General features: G+C 42.9%; 1 protein-coding gene across 3 annotated transcripts in view; it reads right to left on the bottom strand.

Moving 5' to 3' along the window:
- ntm (neurotrimin) overlaps nucleotides 1-18,339 on the bottom strand; it is a 501,504-nt gene that overhangs the window by 15,097 nt on the left and 468,068 nt on the right. For all 3 annotated transcript variants that reach the window (XM_034117346.1, XM_034117345.1, XM_034117344.1), the window contains one exon: nucleotides 11,925-12,050. In XM_034117346.1, coding sequence (XP_033973237.1) covers nucleotides 11,925-12,050 — 126 coding nt within the window. The remainder of the gene's footprint in view (nucleotides 1-11,924; nucleotides 12,051-18,339) is intronic.

Genomic DNA, 18,339 nt, shown 5'->3' on the forward strand with positions numbered 1-18,339 from the left:
CAGTCCCAGTGTCCTGTCCACCCATTCAGTCAGTACACAGCTGAGCTTCCATTCCCCATAAAACTGTGTTAGGGGACCTGCAAGCAGCTGTGGAGCCGCAGCTAAGAAGCTGTGGTACTCTCTGGTGGCCCTCTATTTTTTCTCTCTCTCTTTCTGAGAGCATATAGTCCAATAGAGGGCTCCACCTGTGCCTATAGAACTAGGGTTACAATACGTAACCCACCGTTTTTGCAACAGGGCCAGAATTTCTGTTGAAAGGAAACCTATTTCCTCCTGGGATGATAGATTTGCCTCTCTTACAGCCCTGAATGGAGGAGGGACGCTGCAGAACTGGAGTGAGTAACCCAGTCCCAGTGTCCTGTCCACCCATTCTGTCAGTACACAGCTGAGAAAGCAGCTGTGGGGCCGCAGCTAAGAAGCTGTGGTACTCTCTGGTGGCCCTCTCCGCCAACAAACCTTCCATGAAAGGAAGATTGGCTCATGGGGAACCGACATTAAAAGGGTCGAGCCTCCGCTGAGGTCCTTGAACGCACCGCGGCCACTCTCGCGGGGCCGCGCGCCTTCGTATTAACGCTGTGTTTCACCTTAACGGTGAAATGCATTAATCTGAGCTATTATACCAGGCGAGGCGTGTTTTCTGACAACAACACGCCGGCTATAGCGTCCCTGAACCCGCACAGTGCTTTGACAGCACTTTCTGCGGTTTATTACACTCATGTGCGCGCGCCCACCTGCTGCTTCCTTTACTGGAGTTACAGCGGGGGCGGTGAGTGTGGGACAGTGTTCTCTCCTCTGAGGATGAGCAAGAAGCAGCATACGGCTAAGCTGCGACTTCTCCTCATTCACGTGACCAAGGAAATCGATCCAAAGAGCCCTTTCCGTAGCCAGGGACATCACACGGCAAGCAGCGGCGGCCACACCGTGGACCAGGATATTAATTTGGCAGAGGTTCTCCGCCCAGCCTGCTGCCTGTGGGAGCAGAGGTGTTGCCAGGCTCTCATCGAGGGGGGGCACGCCGGGATATGAGATCTCCGTGCGGCCCCGCACCCTCAGAATACCTACCTTTCCTGCCACCGGAGCTCTCGCTTTCAGTGTCTGTTGCCACGATGCCTCCACACACTGCCGGATATCTGGCAACAATTCCGGACCCGGAAGTGTCAGACACCGATGAGGCGAAGTCATCTTCTTCCTCCTCAGCAAACAGAGCCATAACCCGCACGGCTGGGATGGCGAACGTTGGTGGCGTCGCCTCGGCCATATCCTGGTCTCCCACGTCCACCACCTCGAGCTCGTCTTTGGCGTGGTCTGGTCCCAGGCACTCGAAGCAGAGCTGGTGAGGATCGGCGCCCGCTATTAAGCCGGGCATGAGGGACAGGCCTGGGTTTCCTGCAGTGGCGACTCCATTCGCTTGCCTGGAGGTAAGATACTTTTTACTTGTTTCGAATGCTTTTCTCAGGTGTTGTCCCGCTCGCTGAAGAGAAAAGGATGACAGTCAGTAGGTGTAGCTGCCTTATATACTGTGAGCCTGCGCGAGCATTCAGGTAGGCTCGCCCGGATTGGCCGGCTACGTTTATACAACTTCAGTGTGTGAACGCTCGCGTATCATTGATGAGAGTAGTACCCATAGAGTCCAGTAGAGGGCGGAGCCTGTGTGAGATAGAACATCACCATACACACTATCATTATGATCATAGCTTTCAGCACAGACGATCATCCTTCAGCTGCTGCCAGGGACTTGTTTCTGATTTACATGAATCACCTCTGCCTCATTTATTTCTATATTACGAGTTAGGGTCAGTGCCAGGTTTGTTTTTGTTTGCTCCAAATGATCCTAAATGAACAGACAGTAATACTTCATTATTATCTTTGGCCTGTTCTCTCAAAGCTGCACTTCTTCATGTGCTGCTGCTGTCAGTTTGACCGCCGGTCACCCAACTGTGCACGTGAAGCCATTGAAATCCAAACACATGTGCCACATAATGATGTTTCTCTTAATGTGAACAAGAGAGGAAGAAATTGTTGGCTCAGCAGGAACAGTGACCCACGCCAACCCTGAGAAATCCCTTAAAAGATACTTTGTTGATCCCAAATTGTGAATTTTTCGTTTACAGCAGCATGTAAAAGCAAGGCATTGCACATCATTGGAAAAGAAAAAGAGAAGAAAAATAAAAACAAACATAAAATATAAACATCTCAAAAAAGAACCATGCCAGATACAAATCTGTAGACTGTCTGATAATGAAACACTATGAAGGGCCAAATTACAGCTAACATAATTGTTTTATTATTATAGCAAACTTATATTTAAGTGGACATATGTTCATGAAGAGAAACAACATTAACAATAAAACATGATTACTGCTCATCTACTGTATTTCCTCAACACTGAAAAACTGAAGCGTTGACTTTAATTAAATGTATTATGTCAACAGATTTCACATAACTGTATTAGGTTAGTTAAAAGCAATGATATTACGTTTAAATAGGTTCAACTTAATATTATTACTTTCAGCTAACCTAATACAGTTATGTGAAATCTGTTGACATAATACATTTAATTAAAGTCAACGCTTCAGTGTTTTCAGTAAAGTTTCCTCTTTAACTTTACTCTTCTGTGTTAAGGAGTCATTAGTGAGGAGTTGTGTGCCCTGCCATCAAGGTGACAGGACATGGCAGCACATCAGGGACAGCGAGGAGAAGGTGGGGGGCAGAAGAAAGCAGAAAGGGCCAGGAAGTCTCGGGAGAGGCCTGCAGGAGATAATGTACCCTTTCTTTGTCCCTGAAATGCCATCCTCTAACTCAGGGGCACAGGGGGGGGGGGGTGGAGGGGAAGGGAAAGAGAGACAGATATTTGTGTGGAGGGCGAGGGGAGCAAATTCAGAGGAGGAGGTACAAAAGAAAGGAGAGCAGATGCTTGGGGGATATAGGCATTTAAAAAGAGAGAGTGAGGGGATATGGTGAGACAGGATTGAAATGGATGAATCCAAGCAAGGGGAGGGAAGGAAATAGAAGCAGAATGGCAGAGAGGAGCTGTTCACAGACAGACACAGAACCAGAGAGCGAGAGGGAGGGGAGATGCTGTCACCAGCGTCCTCTTGAGGGAAAGGAAGTTGAAGTGAAATGTGTTCTAGAAGAGGCAACAAAAGCTTTTGTTACTCAGACAAACACTGAGAAAGAACGCTTATTTCAAAGATGTCTGCGAAGACAATGAGGGGGAGCGAGCGGCTGCAGCTCAGTCAATACATGGGTCTTTCCCCACTGACGATCAGCCTTTAGCATACAGTATGGAACTTCTTAATGTGCCTTTGATGCATCATCCTCTTTGAACGAAACAAACATAAAAGGGGTTAGCGGAAAAAAGAATCAGAAATAAAGTAGCTGGGGGTTCTGTGTTGGTGTGCGAAGACTAAAGCAGCTTTCCTTCTATTAAAGAGGTCTGCAGCTCAAAGAGTCTGCTGTGACAGCGCGCTTTGGATCTGACCCGGCATGTATCTGAGCATACTCAGAGAAAAGCATGGCTGCTGCTCATCTCTGAGACCACCAATCCTTTTGTATCTCTGTTAGACTTCAGCAGAAGCAGCTGCATAGATAAACGATACAGTATGTTAGTTAAAGCTTTGAAGAATATACAGTATAGAAGTGAATGTGAAAGGATGAATCGCACACAAAGAAAGTCCTCCTGAAGAATACACTCCTCTTGAGTGTTGAACATTTTCATTGCAAAGAACTGTCAGCAGTTCATCTTAAAAGTTTCTATTGAAAAAAAAGCATTTGAAATGATAATGTTTCACCCATGGAATATGATAAATAAATAAATAGAGCAAATAAAATAATCCTTTTTCCTTAATTTTGTTTAGTATTTAATAATCTTATCTGCACTATACCAGATATAAATACAATAACTATTTTAACTTTATAGTAAAGTTGTCGTCAATATACTCTCATACAGCTCACAGTAATTCTGATAAGATATGATACATTGTAGAGGTTCCCCCATTGCCCTGTCTAATAATAGGCTGCAGTAGATATCGGGGAGAAGCTCAGATTGTCCGTGTGTTGGCCATCTTACAGTTCATGGAAGGAAAAGGGAACTAAATTACTCTAAAATGGTCACGAAAGGAAAAGGACCATGTTAATGTGATGATATATGTTTCAGCTGCTACAGGTGAGCACAACTGAACACACAATAAATAATAGATTTTATTATTATCCACCTTTTTGTTTTATGTCCTTTTATTTATAACATTCTTTGAGACTTCATCTTCTGGTTCAAATTGCAATAAATGTAATTTGTATAATCACTCTTTTGTCTTTATTCTACATGAAAATGTTAGATTCCATTCAAATCTGTTGATTATTCAGATCTTCCTCAGGCTAGGAATAGTATGTCGAATTTTTAATGCTAAATGTATATCATTTTCTCACAGGATATAGAATGAGACGACACAGTTTTTATCCATTGTGTATGAATGCTTCAGCTCTTCAGACCAACACAGTAAGATGTGAGCATGTTCCTAATTGTGTTGGTATGCAGCCTAGGTCTGGTCTGTTTAATAAAGCAAACCTGCCACTTTTATATTGTAGAATTTGTTCAATTAAAGCAGTCTTTAATTGTTTGTCCTAAACATAGCAATATATGCTTTTGAAATGTAACATGTCTTTGAAAAGATAACAGTTTACAGTTTATATTGTATATCACCTTTAGCTTGAAAATACATAGATGTGTTTTTTTTATCTATAATATAAATAGATAGACAGACAGACACTTTATCGATCCCAAATTGAGAACGCAGCAGTGTGTTCAGGTATTAACATATTTAAAGTTGGAATAAAGCATAAACTACACAACACAAGTCTAATGCACAGCAATCCATAAGAGAAGTCCGATATGTTCATGAAAACTCCCCAGGAGGCACCAACACTAACGTGGCCGAGTGGACTCCGGAGTTTGCTGCATGAGTTGCACTGTATGATCTGTGGTGTAGTGGGCTGTCACTCAAAAACTGAGTAGCCAATGGGGACACACCCCTGAAAGTCCCGCCCACCTGGGATGTTTGTGTCAGAATCAAAAACTAAAAATGAAGGAGCGCAAACGAGAAGAGCTGCAGCGAGAGCAAAAGTCTGATCATTGAGAAAGAAGCAAAGAGAACTGCAAACAAAAAGATATGTTAAAACAAAGAAAAAAGACTTATAGTTTACATGATTACACAAATGATTTGTTTGCAACTTATAGTTTTATTTTTGAAATTAAATTTATTTTGCATGACTCAGTTTCTTTTTCTCTTAAACTCTTAGTTTTGCTTGATTCTGAGAAAGTGTTGCTTTATCTTTATGAAACAAAACTAATCCCATAATAAAATAACTGTATTTTTTTAAATACTTAGCAGAAGCAGCAGAGTCACAGCAAAAAGAAAACAATATTTCAGATGGTAGCTCAATGCTATTAATATAGAACCTGATAATCAGGCAATCTGTAAACTTTTGATATGAAGTTGTGCTGAATACAGAGTCTCGTCTTGTGTGGCCAGCTCGCGTCGATTGTTTTTCCAATCCAGGTCATATTCAACCACACCAATTCTGCATGATGAAAGCATCAACGCAGCGTCAGAACGCCACCCTTGGAATTTTCATCCCACGAAATATGAATTTGACAGTTACAGTTAATAAATAGAGCATATTTTTCAAAGTACATTGATGATAATTAGCGGGGTTTTTTGTATTAAATACGATGACACTTACATAGCCGAGTTAATGTAACGCTTTGCAGCATGGCTGCTACAGCGGCTAACAAAAGGTGGGTCTCCAGAGCAGCAGCCCACTTGTCTCCATGCGAAAGGAAGTGAGGGAGAGGGAGTTACCTCATTCTTTGTGGACTGATAAACCATTGTTTTGTTTTTTTAGTCGAGGTACTAATACTTAAAAGAGTTGTTAACATGGGGACAGCAATGTTCTATTTATACATCCATGACGCAGCCGTGCAGAGCTACGCCGATGCTAAAGTGGACGTGGTTGAATCTCAACTGGGTTGGAAAACAATAGCGATTAACGAGAAGCGGCCGGCTGGGCTTCAGCAGAGAGGACAGACACACAGCCACCAAACGTTAGAGATCAGAGCTGGAGCCACATTTGTTTTTCGGATATGTCCGTTGTAATTGGTAACAGCATCATGGTCACTAGTTTATTAACAGGTGGAATCTATTCCTGACTGTGTCCTCACTAGTAGGGAGAGCCAGTTATTGTGCAGTGACGTGAGCACTATGTGTGTGTGTTGCAGCCATACAGGTGAACAGTGTATTCTGTGTTAATACTCCAATAGAAGCTGAACAACATCAACGATGGAGGCAGCTGTAGCCTCAACATTTTTAGAAGATAGAAGTGAATAATTCATGATGAAGGTCACTAAGACAAAAAAACAAATGAATAAAATAACTTTTCAACAAGAATATTTCTAAAGCTAAGCCGCTGCCAAAATGCATCTAACACCGGAAATGCATCGATATGGTACTGATATAACAGTATTTCACCTTCAAAGGGGTCGAAGAAGGACCAATCTACTATGACTACCAATTCCATTAACTCCAACTTCAAATGAATCTTTCCAGGCATCCAGGCGTGTGCAAATCTGGAAAACTTTCATTGCTCCAAGGCCGAATTCAATCATGTGCGTGTTCATTTCGGCCGCCTTATTGCAACAGGGCGTCGTCTAGCCGCCTGGCTGACAAACTCTGCAGTCAGGGTGTGTGTCTGTGGGAGATACCGAGGATCACTTCTGATCCGCCACAAGCCCCTAAAGCCATCTATCTATCAAAGGTGAGGGGGAGCCGGGTCACGGCTGTGTGAGAGCCGCAACACCCAACCTGAAATCATCAATCTTTATGCACACACACACACACACACACACACACACACACACACACACACACACACACACACACACACACACACACACACACACACACACACACACACACACACACACACACACACACACACACACACACACACACACACACACACACACACACACACACACAGGACCTTTATTTATTTAATTCACTCTTTGAACACCCCAGAGTACTTGAAATATCTGGGCTCACACTGAATGGCCCCGGGCTGAGAGTTGCTCTGCAGCAGGGAGATACTGGAGCAGAAGTTTGGACTGCAGCAGGAAGCAGGACATTTCCTGCTCTGCTGCTCTCTCTGAGGCGGGGGGACAACAATGCACTGGCACTCTGTGTATTCTTGTTTAGTTGGCCCTCAGTTGAATACTGGAGATTAAACTGATAGAAAAGTGGCAACACAAAATATAACAGCTAGAGCTCAGCACATTGACAGTTAACAATCTGAGAGAAAAACAACCAAAAAAACACACATTGGGAAAACAGTGAATCACTGTTGTCTTTTATCTTGCATGAGGAGAATCAAAACGACAGCTTCTCAAGCTCACGCTAGGCTATTTACATTTTCATCCCACACTAAACTGAAAGCCTATGGACATCCCTGAATTGTAGTTTTGTTGGTGCCTGCAAAAAGCATCTTCACTCTGAATTTAAATGCACTTTCTCAGATATGGACTTTCAACAGATAAATAATAAACAGAAGCAAACAGTCACTGCATACATTTTGATCATGAAGAGTGCTGAGATGAGCATAGAATAAAGAATGTCTCTGATTGGGCCTACTGCTCTGAACATGCTCTGTTTAGCATAATGATTCTCAATCAGGTTGTTGTTGCACAAAAAAGGTCTGGCTTTTTGGAAGTGTAGCCAAAAGCTGCACAATCCCAGCAACACACACACACACACACACACACACACACACACACACACACACACACACACACACACACACACACACACACACACACACACACACACACACACACACACACACACACACACACACACACACACACACACACACACACACACACACACACTAAGCAAAGATCAGAGTAGAGGCCGTTACTGTCCCTTCATTTTAACACCTTTGCTGCTTAGGAAAACACACCATGAAAAAACAGACTCAATTAAACCATTGATTTCAAAAATAAATGGTGGGCCCCCAAGGGTTGTAGACTAACAAGACTGCATGTATGAATGCAGATGGAGTCTTCCTGTATTAAACGTGTTATGTTACCTCTTCTGTACTGCAGTTTATACCTGTACACCCTGAGTGATGCAGGGAGACGAACACTCACATCAGACCCGGCGCCGAGGGAGGGCCAGGGAGGAACAGGCCTTCATTGTAACAGTCGCCGGTGTACTGTGTATGTGGGGAGTGTTGCAGTAGAACATTCCACTGTAGCGCCGGTACCTTAATGGGAAACCCTACATGTTTGAGCACCCTCTATGAAACGTCAAGCTACCCCACAGCACCCCCAAAAAGAAAATCTCTGGCGTCGACACTGGCCGCAGTACATGACGGTTTTGTGTGCCCTCCCATGAAAATCATATGCCCTCTCTGTAGATTTGTTCTGGCGCCGGGTCTGACTCACATTCCCACTTCTGGCAGTTTAAAGTCACCAATTTACCTAACATGCATGTCTTTGGAGAACAGGCAAACTCCACCCAAAATATATAAAGATACATACATACAAGAGATCATCCCAACATGTTAAAGTTAAACCAGTTTGTTCAATGCATGACTCAGCTTCCTCAATCTCCTCCCACGTCAAAATGTATTTACAGCCAATTATAATAGATGGCACCTTTAGGGGGTCTGAAAAGGAAACAGCTCTGTTGGTCTCACCGGAGTCAGGAAGTTAAAGCAGCAGTGAGACGAGCTGTTGGATCAGGTTAATGAGATTTCACAGCAATAGTTCCCAGAGATAGCTGAGTGCTTCAGTCCCACGCCTCAGAAACACGTCATCCCCCTCTGGCCCAGCAGTCAATCCTGTCAGATCACCCCCCCTCTGCTCTACTCACAAGCTCACCAATTGGCTAATTAGGAGTAACAATTACTAAAGGGTAAGGAGACTGCGAGACCAGTCTCATTCACATCATGATCATATTGAAATGGGATTGACATCTTCTGATTTAACAGGCAACTTTTCCTAATTAGGCAAGAAGAACCTACAGTTTTAAGTGCTGGTGAAAAGTCACCTTTTGTGATGGCAATAAATGCAATTATGTGTTGGTTCTACTGCCTAACTGATCATAAACAGTTTATTTAGTGGGACTCACACACACAAATACAGTGCTCCTGAGTGTTTTTTAAATATGTTGCTTTATAATGTAATATTTTAGACAGGTATTAAACTTTTCTTAAACTTGCCAATCAAAACCGTGCTCTTGTATGGGGGTTTAAAATGATCATTAATGCTGTGGAAGAATCTTTAGGTCTGTCATCTACCAAGAAATCTTTCGAAAAAAACGATTACATTTTGCAATGTTTTCATCACATTACAGACCAATGAGTGCATGTCATATTTGAATGCTGGAAGTCTAGAAAGAAGGATCCAAAGTCTAAAAGGAGCAGCAGTGGTTAGATTCTATCCCTTGCTAAGATAACAAAGCACATACATTTAATTGTGTGTACTTTACAATACAAGCCAGCGTTCACCCATGCACACACACTTTCACACTCTGGTGGCAGAGGCTACCAAACAAGGGCCGTTTCTCAATCGCGAGTACGCTTGCTTGGTAGCACAGCCGAGCTGAGCATCTTGCTTCAGAAGCAAGGCAAGAATACTTCCTGGCATTCGGAAAACAAAGAGTGGAACAGGCTAGCAAGTGTGCAGGTGTGCGTCATATGAGAGGCCCCGCCTTACATCTTCCGCCACAGATTTGGGGAAATTGGTCCATGCGCAAAGCATTGTGGGGATTTTAAGGACGCGAAGTCTACCCATGTGCAGCCTCGAAATTTCCCCCAAACCAAGGACGCGGCCTCGGTGGAATTCCAAGTATGCTGGAGATTGGAACAGTCCTTCTGCGGCACTCGATGACGTAGCATCCTTGAAATATTGGCTTGGAAGCCAATATCCTCGCGATTGAGAAACGGCCAAGGTGTCACCTGCTCTTCAGGAGCAATATGCTTTACACTCACACTGTGCCATCAGGAGCAGAGAGGTGCAGTATCTTGCAAAAGGTGATAAACAATATCATATCTGTGAATGCTTTTCACTATACTTCTTAGAAATAATTATCATAAATGGGATTTGGCAGGTTAGGCTTGCAAAAAAGGGCAAATTGGAATCAGACCACAATTAAATAATTGCATCTCTAGTGCTTATACACCTGTATGTACCTTTTTCTTTCATACTCAAAATCTCAAGATTTGATAGATAATTTGTATTGATAATGGAATTGGAATTGATGAAATCTTACTCCCGTTATACAGTACGATCCATTCCATCCAATCCAAGTGTCAGTCGATACAGTTTTAATCTGGGGAAACTTTGATGTAGTCTTAAATACATAAATGTACTATTATATATATGTCCTGATCTCACAAGTTAGGAATATGCCATGTTGTTTTCTGTCACTACATTGTTTCTTTAAAAAAAGTGTCACTATGTCATTTAGCTTTTCATTTGTGTCCAGGATCTTTAAGGTTAAACTGCTGTATCACAAGGTAGTACAAGATTATTCATAACACTTTTAAGAGTAACAGTCCTTGTTCTTAGGGAATGTGTACTGGTTAATACCTTTTCTGTTTCTATCCTGCAAACCTCTGTCAGATCCTCTGAGTGTACTGCGTCCTCAGGTTAGCAGTGTGGACATCTGAGACAGAGCTGAACAATGTGCTCTCTCGCTCTCAAAGGTTCATGTGTTCTAGAAATGAGATATCACTCAAACCAGAGTGGGCAATGTCATTAGATTGTTGGAAATCAAGAATGTTTTTATACCGGTGCCGGGACATTCTGCTAAATGCTGCACAGATGAAGAGCACATGGGCTCCAAATCTAAATATATCAACACAACTCAACAAGAAGATAATCCAAACTAAACAACATCTCGTTCAATGCTGATGTCAAAGTCTCCGCACTGAAAAAACTGAAACGTTGACTTTAATTAAATGTATTATGTCAAGAAATTACACATGATTGAATCAGGATATTTGAAAGCAATAATATTAGGTTTAAATAAAAATCTACTTAATATTATTGCTTTCATCTAACCTAATACAATTATTATCCCAAATAATGTGTCTGGTATAAGAAACAGCTTTCTCTGTTTAAAACAAAAGAACAATGGTGTCCAACAACAGTCACTGCTACCCAGCATGCTCAGTAATGTATGCACAAGCATGTAGCATTTCATTAATAGGAGCCAGTCAATGTCCTCTCTCCCTGCTTATCTCCTTACAGACAGGTCAGTCACACTTGTGTCATATTAACATTTCAATTCCCAGATTCCCGCTTCAACACAAAGGACAGCACAGATGGAAACACAAAAGCTCTGAATTTTAAATGTAACTCGTTATGAATGCAAACATCTTGCCTGATTAAGCATTGACACAATGGGATACAGAAATAGCAGCGGACACTTTGTGTCCTTTATTCTTCAGTAAGGAATAATGGCATAAATGCCATTGAGCATGAACAATGCTATTATCTCAATTTTGGACACAATGACCACGGCATGCTTGTAAATGCATTATGCTCCACACTGTTCTCTGTTTTAATCCCGTCATTCAAAGAGCCTCCAGAACATTTACATTCATCCTATTATCCTAATTAATTAGTCCAATAACAACAGGGTCAGTTTACTTTCCTGCGAACAATTACGTTGTAATGATGATTTGGAAACAGGTAATGATGGGTAATCAGTGAAGCGAGACATCTACCAGGGGTCAAACAAAGTCAAAGATGGAGCGATAAACACAGAGGGGTGAGGGGGGGAGAGAGAGGCAGCAGGAAGGACGGAGAGGAAAATGTGTATGCAGCAGAAACGGTTCTGAGGCGTATAAGAAGAAGTTACCTGAGGACGAGATGAGCTTCCAGCTGATGGAGGGCTCTGGTTTCCCGCTGGCTTGGCACATCAGGGTGACGTTGGAGCCTTCATTTACCACAATATGTTTTGACAGGTTGATGATTTTTGGTGGTACTGTGAAAACAGATAACATATGTTAACATTTAATAAATGGTCATGGGCAATAACATTTATTAGGGCCTGAGCACGAAGTGTGCGAAGACCTATTGTTATTGGTAGAATTCTTATTATTATTTTCCTTGCTCTGTGCTTTGGACCTGTTTTTGAGGGGGTTCCCACACTGTTGACGTAGCGACATTTGGCAACGCCGCCAGGACGGGTGAAAATTGTTACATTCTGGATTCCATGGTTGCAAAATTTCCGACATGCTCTCTAGCGCCACCTGTCAAAATTCAGTTTTTGAAAAATTTACATAGTCGCAGCGTAAATCGGATGGACCTGAAATTTTGCAGACTTATCCGGGTGGAGCAGCCCTACATATTATCCTCTCATATCCCTAAGCTCCGCCTACTTTGATTTTTTTTAAATTAGCATAATGTGAAAAACAGTGAAATATTAACTACAATTTCAATTTGTTGCTTTTCAACACCAAACTTAGTGTACAGCATCAGTGGAGGGTCAGACACACTACCGTAGAATATGATCACGACGTGTGGAAAAATGTGCCCGACATCAATCGCAACGTATTAGCAAAAAGGTGTGGCTTAGACATAAATGCTCCTAATTCATCCGCAATGTATCCAAATATCACAGATTTCGGTGGAAAGGTTCAGTCTGTCTTGGGGAATAGGCACAAAAAAGCATGTTCATTTCGGACAATAGGGGGCGCCAAAAGCACAACAAATTTATACCTGAAGATCCGATAGACGAAATAAATATATTTTGTCATACACATACTGGCAGGATGAGTATCAACTGAGATTTAAAGGGGCGCAACCAATGACGGAAGTGGGCGTGACCTATTCAGCTTTATGTCGAAATCGAAGGGTTAAAAACCATTACCGATCCATAAGTAGCGGGAAAATACAGTTACGGCCTTTAAACTCGGAACACACGTCACAGCCCACGGCCTTCTCCAGACTGTCCAAAAACATCGTGCGTTTTTGCAAATACGGCTCAGTAGCGCCCCCTATTGTGCGGTAGTGACATATAGTTTCTTTGAGCGACCCGAGTCTTGGCACAGACATGCCTCATGGAATTGCCGACATATTTCAAAATGGCTTCCATTAGCCCCTCCCCCCATAAAGTCGGCCATTTTGGAAAATGTGCGTTTTAGGCGCTTTTGCAAACTATTGTCGTTGGGAAATGACCGGAAAAATTCCAATCCAGCACAAGTTCAGCCCATATCCAATGTGATGCTAAATTCAGAAACGCATTGTCGACCGCACACACGGGGTGCTCGTAAGCTAACGGAGAATGTGGCATGTTCGACGATTTAAATAGCACAAATTCGCTAAAATGACCTTCGGACGTGAAACTTGGGACAGACGTCACAGCCCAGGACCTTTTCCAGAATGTACAATAAAATCGTGCGTTTTGTGAAATCAGCTCAGTAGCGCCCCCTATTGTGCGGTAGTCACATATAGTTTCTCCCAGCGACCCGAGTCTTGGCGCAGACATGCCTCATGGAATTGTCGACATATTTCAAAATGGCTTCCATTAGCCCCTCCCCCCAAAAAGTCGGCCATTTTGGAAAATGTGCGTTTTAAGCGCGTTTTTGCGAACTCCTCCTAGGGAAATGATCGGAAAAATTCAATTCCAGCACAAGTTCAGCCCATATCCAATGTGATGCTAAATTGCGTATGAATAGTCGACCGCTCAAACGAGGTGCTCGTAAGCTAACGGAGAATGTGCCATTTTCGACGATTTCAATGGCACAAATTCCCTAAAATGAGCTTCGGACGTGAAACTTGGGACACACATCACCGCCCACGACCTTTTCCAGACTGTACAATAAAATCGTGCGTTTTGTGAAATCAGCTCAGTAGCGCCCCCTATTGTGCGGTATTCACATATAGTTTCTCCCAACTACCCGAATGTTGGCACAGACGTTCCTCATGGAATTGCGGATATATTTCAAAATGGCTTCCATTAGCCCCTCCCCCCAAAAACTCGGCCATTTTGGAAAATGTGCGTTTTAAGCGCGTTTTTGGGAACTCCTCCTAGGGAAATGATCGGAAAAATTCAATTCCAGCACAAGTTCAGCCCATATCCAATGTGATGCTAAATTGCGTATGAATAGTCGACCGCTCAAACGGGGTGCTCGTAAGCTAACGGAGAATGTGCCATGTTCGACGATTTCAATGGCACAAATTCGCTAAAATGAGCTTCGGACGTGAAACTTGGGACACCCGTCACCGCCCACCACCTTTTCCAGAATGTACAATAAAATCGTGCGTTTTGTGAAATCAGCTCAGTAGCGCCCCCTATTGTGCGGTATTCACATATAGTTTCTCCCAACTACGCGAATGTTGGCACAGACGTTCCTCATGGAATTGCGGACATATTTCCAAATGGCTTCCATTAGCCCCGCCCCCCAAAAAGTTGCCCATTTTGAGAAGTGGCCGTTATTCATGCATTTTAACCACATTTTTGCTCACACCTCCTAGGGAAATGATCGGGAAAATTCCACTCCAGGACACGTTCAGCCCATATCCAACATCATGCTAAATGGCGAATAAAATAGTTGCTAGCTCAATCGGGGCGGACGTTAGCTAACAGAGAATGTACCATTTTGGACGAGGATTAGGGTTAGGGTTAGGGTTAGGGGTTACTCCAAACTACTCGCATATAGTTTTCCCAATATTCACCACACGCTGTATACACATTGCTCTTATGATTGCACACATATTTTAAATTGCTTTTCATTAGCCCCGCCCCCCAGAAAAATGGCCATTTGGAAAGATGGCCGTTTTTCATGCATTTTCTGCACATTTATGCACACTGCTCTTGGGGAAATTATCGTAAAAATTCCACTCCAGGACCAGTTGAGCCCATATCCACAGCCATGCTAAATTGTGAATAAAAAAGTTGCTAACTCAATCGGGGCGGTCGTAAACGAACAGAGAATGCACCATTTTTGACGAGGGTTAGGGTTAGGGTTAGGGGTTAGTCACTCATCGCATATAGTTTTCCCCATATTCATGACACGCTGTATACACATTGCTATTATCATGGCACACATTTTTCAAAAGCCGTTTCATTAGCCCCGCCCCCCAGAAAAATGGCAATTTGGAAAGATGGCCGTTTTTCATGCATTTTCTGCACATTTTTGCACACTGCTCTTGGGGAAATGATCGTAAAAATTCCACTCCAGGACCAGTTGAGCCCATATCCAATGTGATGCTAAATTGCGAATGAATAGTTGCTAGCTCAATCGGGGTGGACGTAAGCTAACGGAGAATGTGCCATTTTTGACGAGGGTTAGGGTTAGGGTTAGGGTTAGGGCTTAGTCACTCATCGCATATAGTTTTCCCCATATTCATGACACGCTGTATACACATTGCTATTATCATGGCACACATTTTTCAAAAGCCGTTTCATTAGCCCCGCCCCCCAGAAAAATGGCAATTTGGAAAGATGGCCGTTTTTCATGCATTTTCTGCACACTGCTCTTAGGGAAATGATCGGACAAATTCCAGTCAAGGACAAATTATGCCCATATCCAACATCATGCTGAATTGGGAATGAAGTAGTTGCTAGCTCAATCGGGGCGGTCGTAAGCTAACAGAGAAGATACCATTTTTGACCATTTACACTATTTGGTTTCATGCAAAATATCAACTGTTTATTTGGAGATGTCTACTAAAGCATACAAATACAGTGTGTCATGTCGGCCTGTTACTTATATTACTGAGTGATATATATTATACGCACTCTTCTGCTTTCCGCACTGGCCTCGGCAGCTGTTGTCGCTGTAAATGTCGGCTCACAATTAAAGCAGTTGTATTAAAAATATACATGGCCTAATATCCGGAGGAGGTGCGTTTCTTGAGTAAATAAACGGTAAAGGCCAGAAAGTCTGCACAACCCACTGCACCACGCGTCACGGTTACTGCTCCTCCAGACAGCCTCGGCGATAATCGATCCTCGACGAGCCTTTACGGAAATTCCGTTTCCTTCCAGGCGGCGCGCCCACATCCGTTTCCGGGTCGCTGCCGGAGGACCTGGGACTCCGGGCCGCAAACGTTTGACAAACGGCTCATTTCGGCGGACTCGCGCGCTGCCGCCGGACGCCGGGACGACCGGCGACACTCCCCTGCGGGCGCTCGGAGGCGAAGGCCCGCCCACAACTGCGTGCACGTCTGTGACCGCAGTTTTAATTTTATTTTGTTGTTTAATCCTAATGTAAGGAAGTTGCTGAGGTAACATTTGAAAGTCTGCAGGCTGACTGAAATGCTGCTTTCAACGTATGAAGGTAAGTGGAAATGGGTCTAAAAACTTTCCTAAAGAGCTTTACTTTTTTTATATTGTGTCATGTAACACAGAAACAGTTTTAAAGCATTGTACACAGTTAAGGTGGAGACTGACAAAGGCCAATTAGTATCAACACATTGTAAACACTTAACCCAGTTGAATTATTTTTGTATTGTAGTGTAGGCACGGCACATCTCCTATAATGAACATTATACATCTTAATTTCACACACTGCAACTAGTATTTGGCTATGTGAATGACTTTTTAAAGATTATTAAGCCCATTTTCCTCTCTCCTGTAGTGTGTTCTATAGTTTAATCTATTGGCTAGCACTCCAACACTTTGTAAATGATAAGGGGCGGGACATCTCTATGTGATTAACCAATCACAACTAGGGTGACCAGGTGCCAACAAGCCACAAGTGGGACAGAGAGTATGTTTGTGTGGGACAATGTGGGACATGTAAATGCAATGTTAATATTTCAATATAATGTCCATATCACCCTAAAAGGTGGCTTATAAATAACAATGCTTTGATATAGTTTGCACACACAGCACAGGTAAAGGAAATTGATTGAATTCATGGATTTATTTTCAACAACTGTGAACAATATAACAAAAAACAAATTGACAACTAACCTACAGTTTTTTTCAGTTGCTAACACACTAAAATGACATGATTATTTAAACAGACACTCAAAGAGCAAAACCTCAGCTCAAATCTCCAAAACTCTAAACACATTCTCAGCTTTGCATATCATTTTCAATTCAACATCAATGTTCAAAACATTGCACACAGTTCTTTAAATAAGCACAGACATCTGACATAAGAACTATCAGTCAGAAGAAAAATATATTATCAACAGTATGTTTCAGCACATCGACCGACATTTTTCCTTTACAGCTAGGTGTTTCTTATGATTTTCACAAGCAATGTGTCTCTTTAAATCGTACTCTCCTCCGTGTGCGATTGAGAAAGAACTCTGGCAAATGGTACAAAACACTCTCTGGGAATCTCCCTCCACCGGTTTCACCCACGAATAAGTACCTTCCCAGGATTTGTTGTAGCTGCATTTTCTTTTTCCCAGGCTCCATTTTACACCACCAAAAGTTTATCCCGCTAGTTCGTTCTATTTTATGCCGGTAAAGGGGCTCCGTGTAACCTAGGCAACGAGGAAGCCAGGATGCCGGGTGGTGACAGGCGGGCGAGTCTTCCCACGTGGGTTTAACTTTTGATTGATTGATTGACATCTCACACAGGCAATGGTGATAGGTATATCTTCCTTTCTATTCAGCCATTGGATAAAAGCCAAGTTTCGACTTTCTGCGCGACTGTCACTCAAATGCGGGACATAGTCTCAATTTGTGGGACGCGGGACAAATTATAAAAATGCTGTGCAGTCCCGGACAAAGCGGGACACCTGGTCACCCTACTCACAACAGAGATGGCCAGCTAACCAATCAGAGCAGACTGGGCTCTGGTTTCAGACAGAGGGTGAAAAGAGGTGCTGCAGCACAGGCAGTATGAGAAATATAAAGAGCTTTTTGAACATTAAAGCATGGAGACATGTCACAGTAGAGACACTACATACTAATATAAACCTGAACATTTGTAAATTATGGCTCCTTTAACATTATGTACTAGGGATGTAACGATGCATTTTGCAATCGGTTAAAAATCGGTACAGATGCGTTAAGATTAAAATCGGTTGAGCTAAAAGATTAATTGCGATGCAATTTTTTAAACAGCACAGGGCATGAACACATTTTGATTTGATTCGCTGGAACAGCAGTCTGGACATGATTGAACGCTATCTAGAACAACAACTTGTTGTGGCAGCTGCTCTCCTCAGTGCAGACGTCCGACGAAATGCCCGTGAAATCGACACACTGGATAACTCGGACATCCGTGATTCCGTGTAGTGTAGTGCTGCCGCAGCGCACCGGAACGCCGCTCCTGCACTTCAAACATTGCACTACCCATAAG

The sequence above is a fragment of the Trematomus bernacchii genome, unplaced genomic scaffold (assembly GCF_902827165.1).
Source record: "Trematomus bernacchii unplaced genomic scaffold, fTreBer1.1, whole genome shotgun sequence".
In the NCBI taxonomy this organism is placed as follows: Eukaryota; Metazoa; Chordata; class Actinopteri; order Perciformes; family Nototheniidae; genus Trematomus; species Trematomus bernacchii.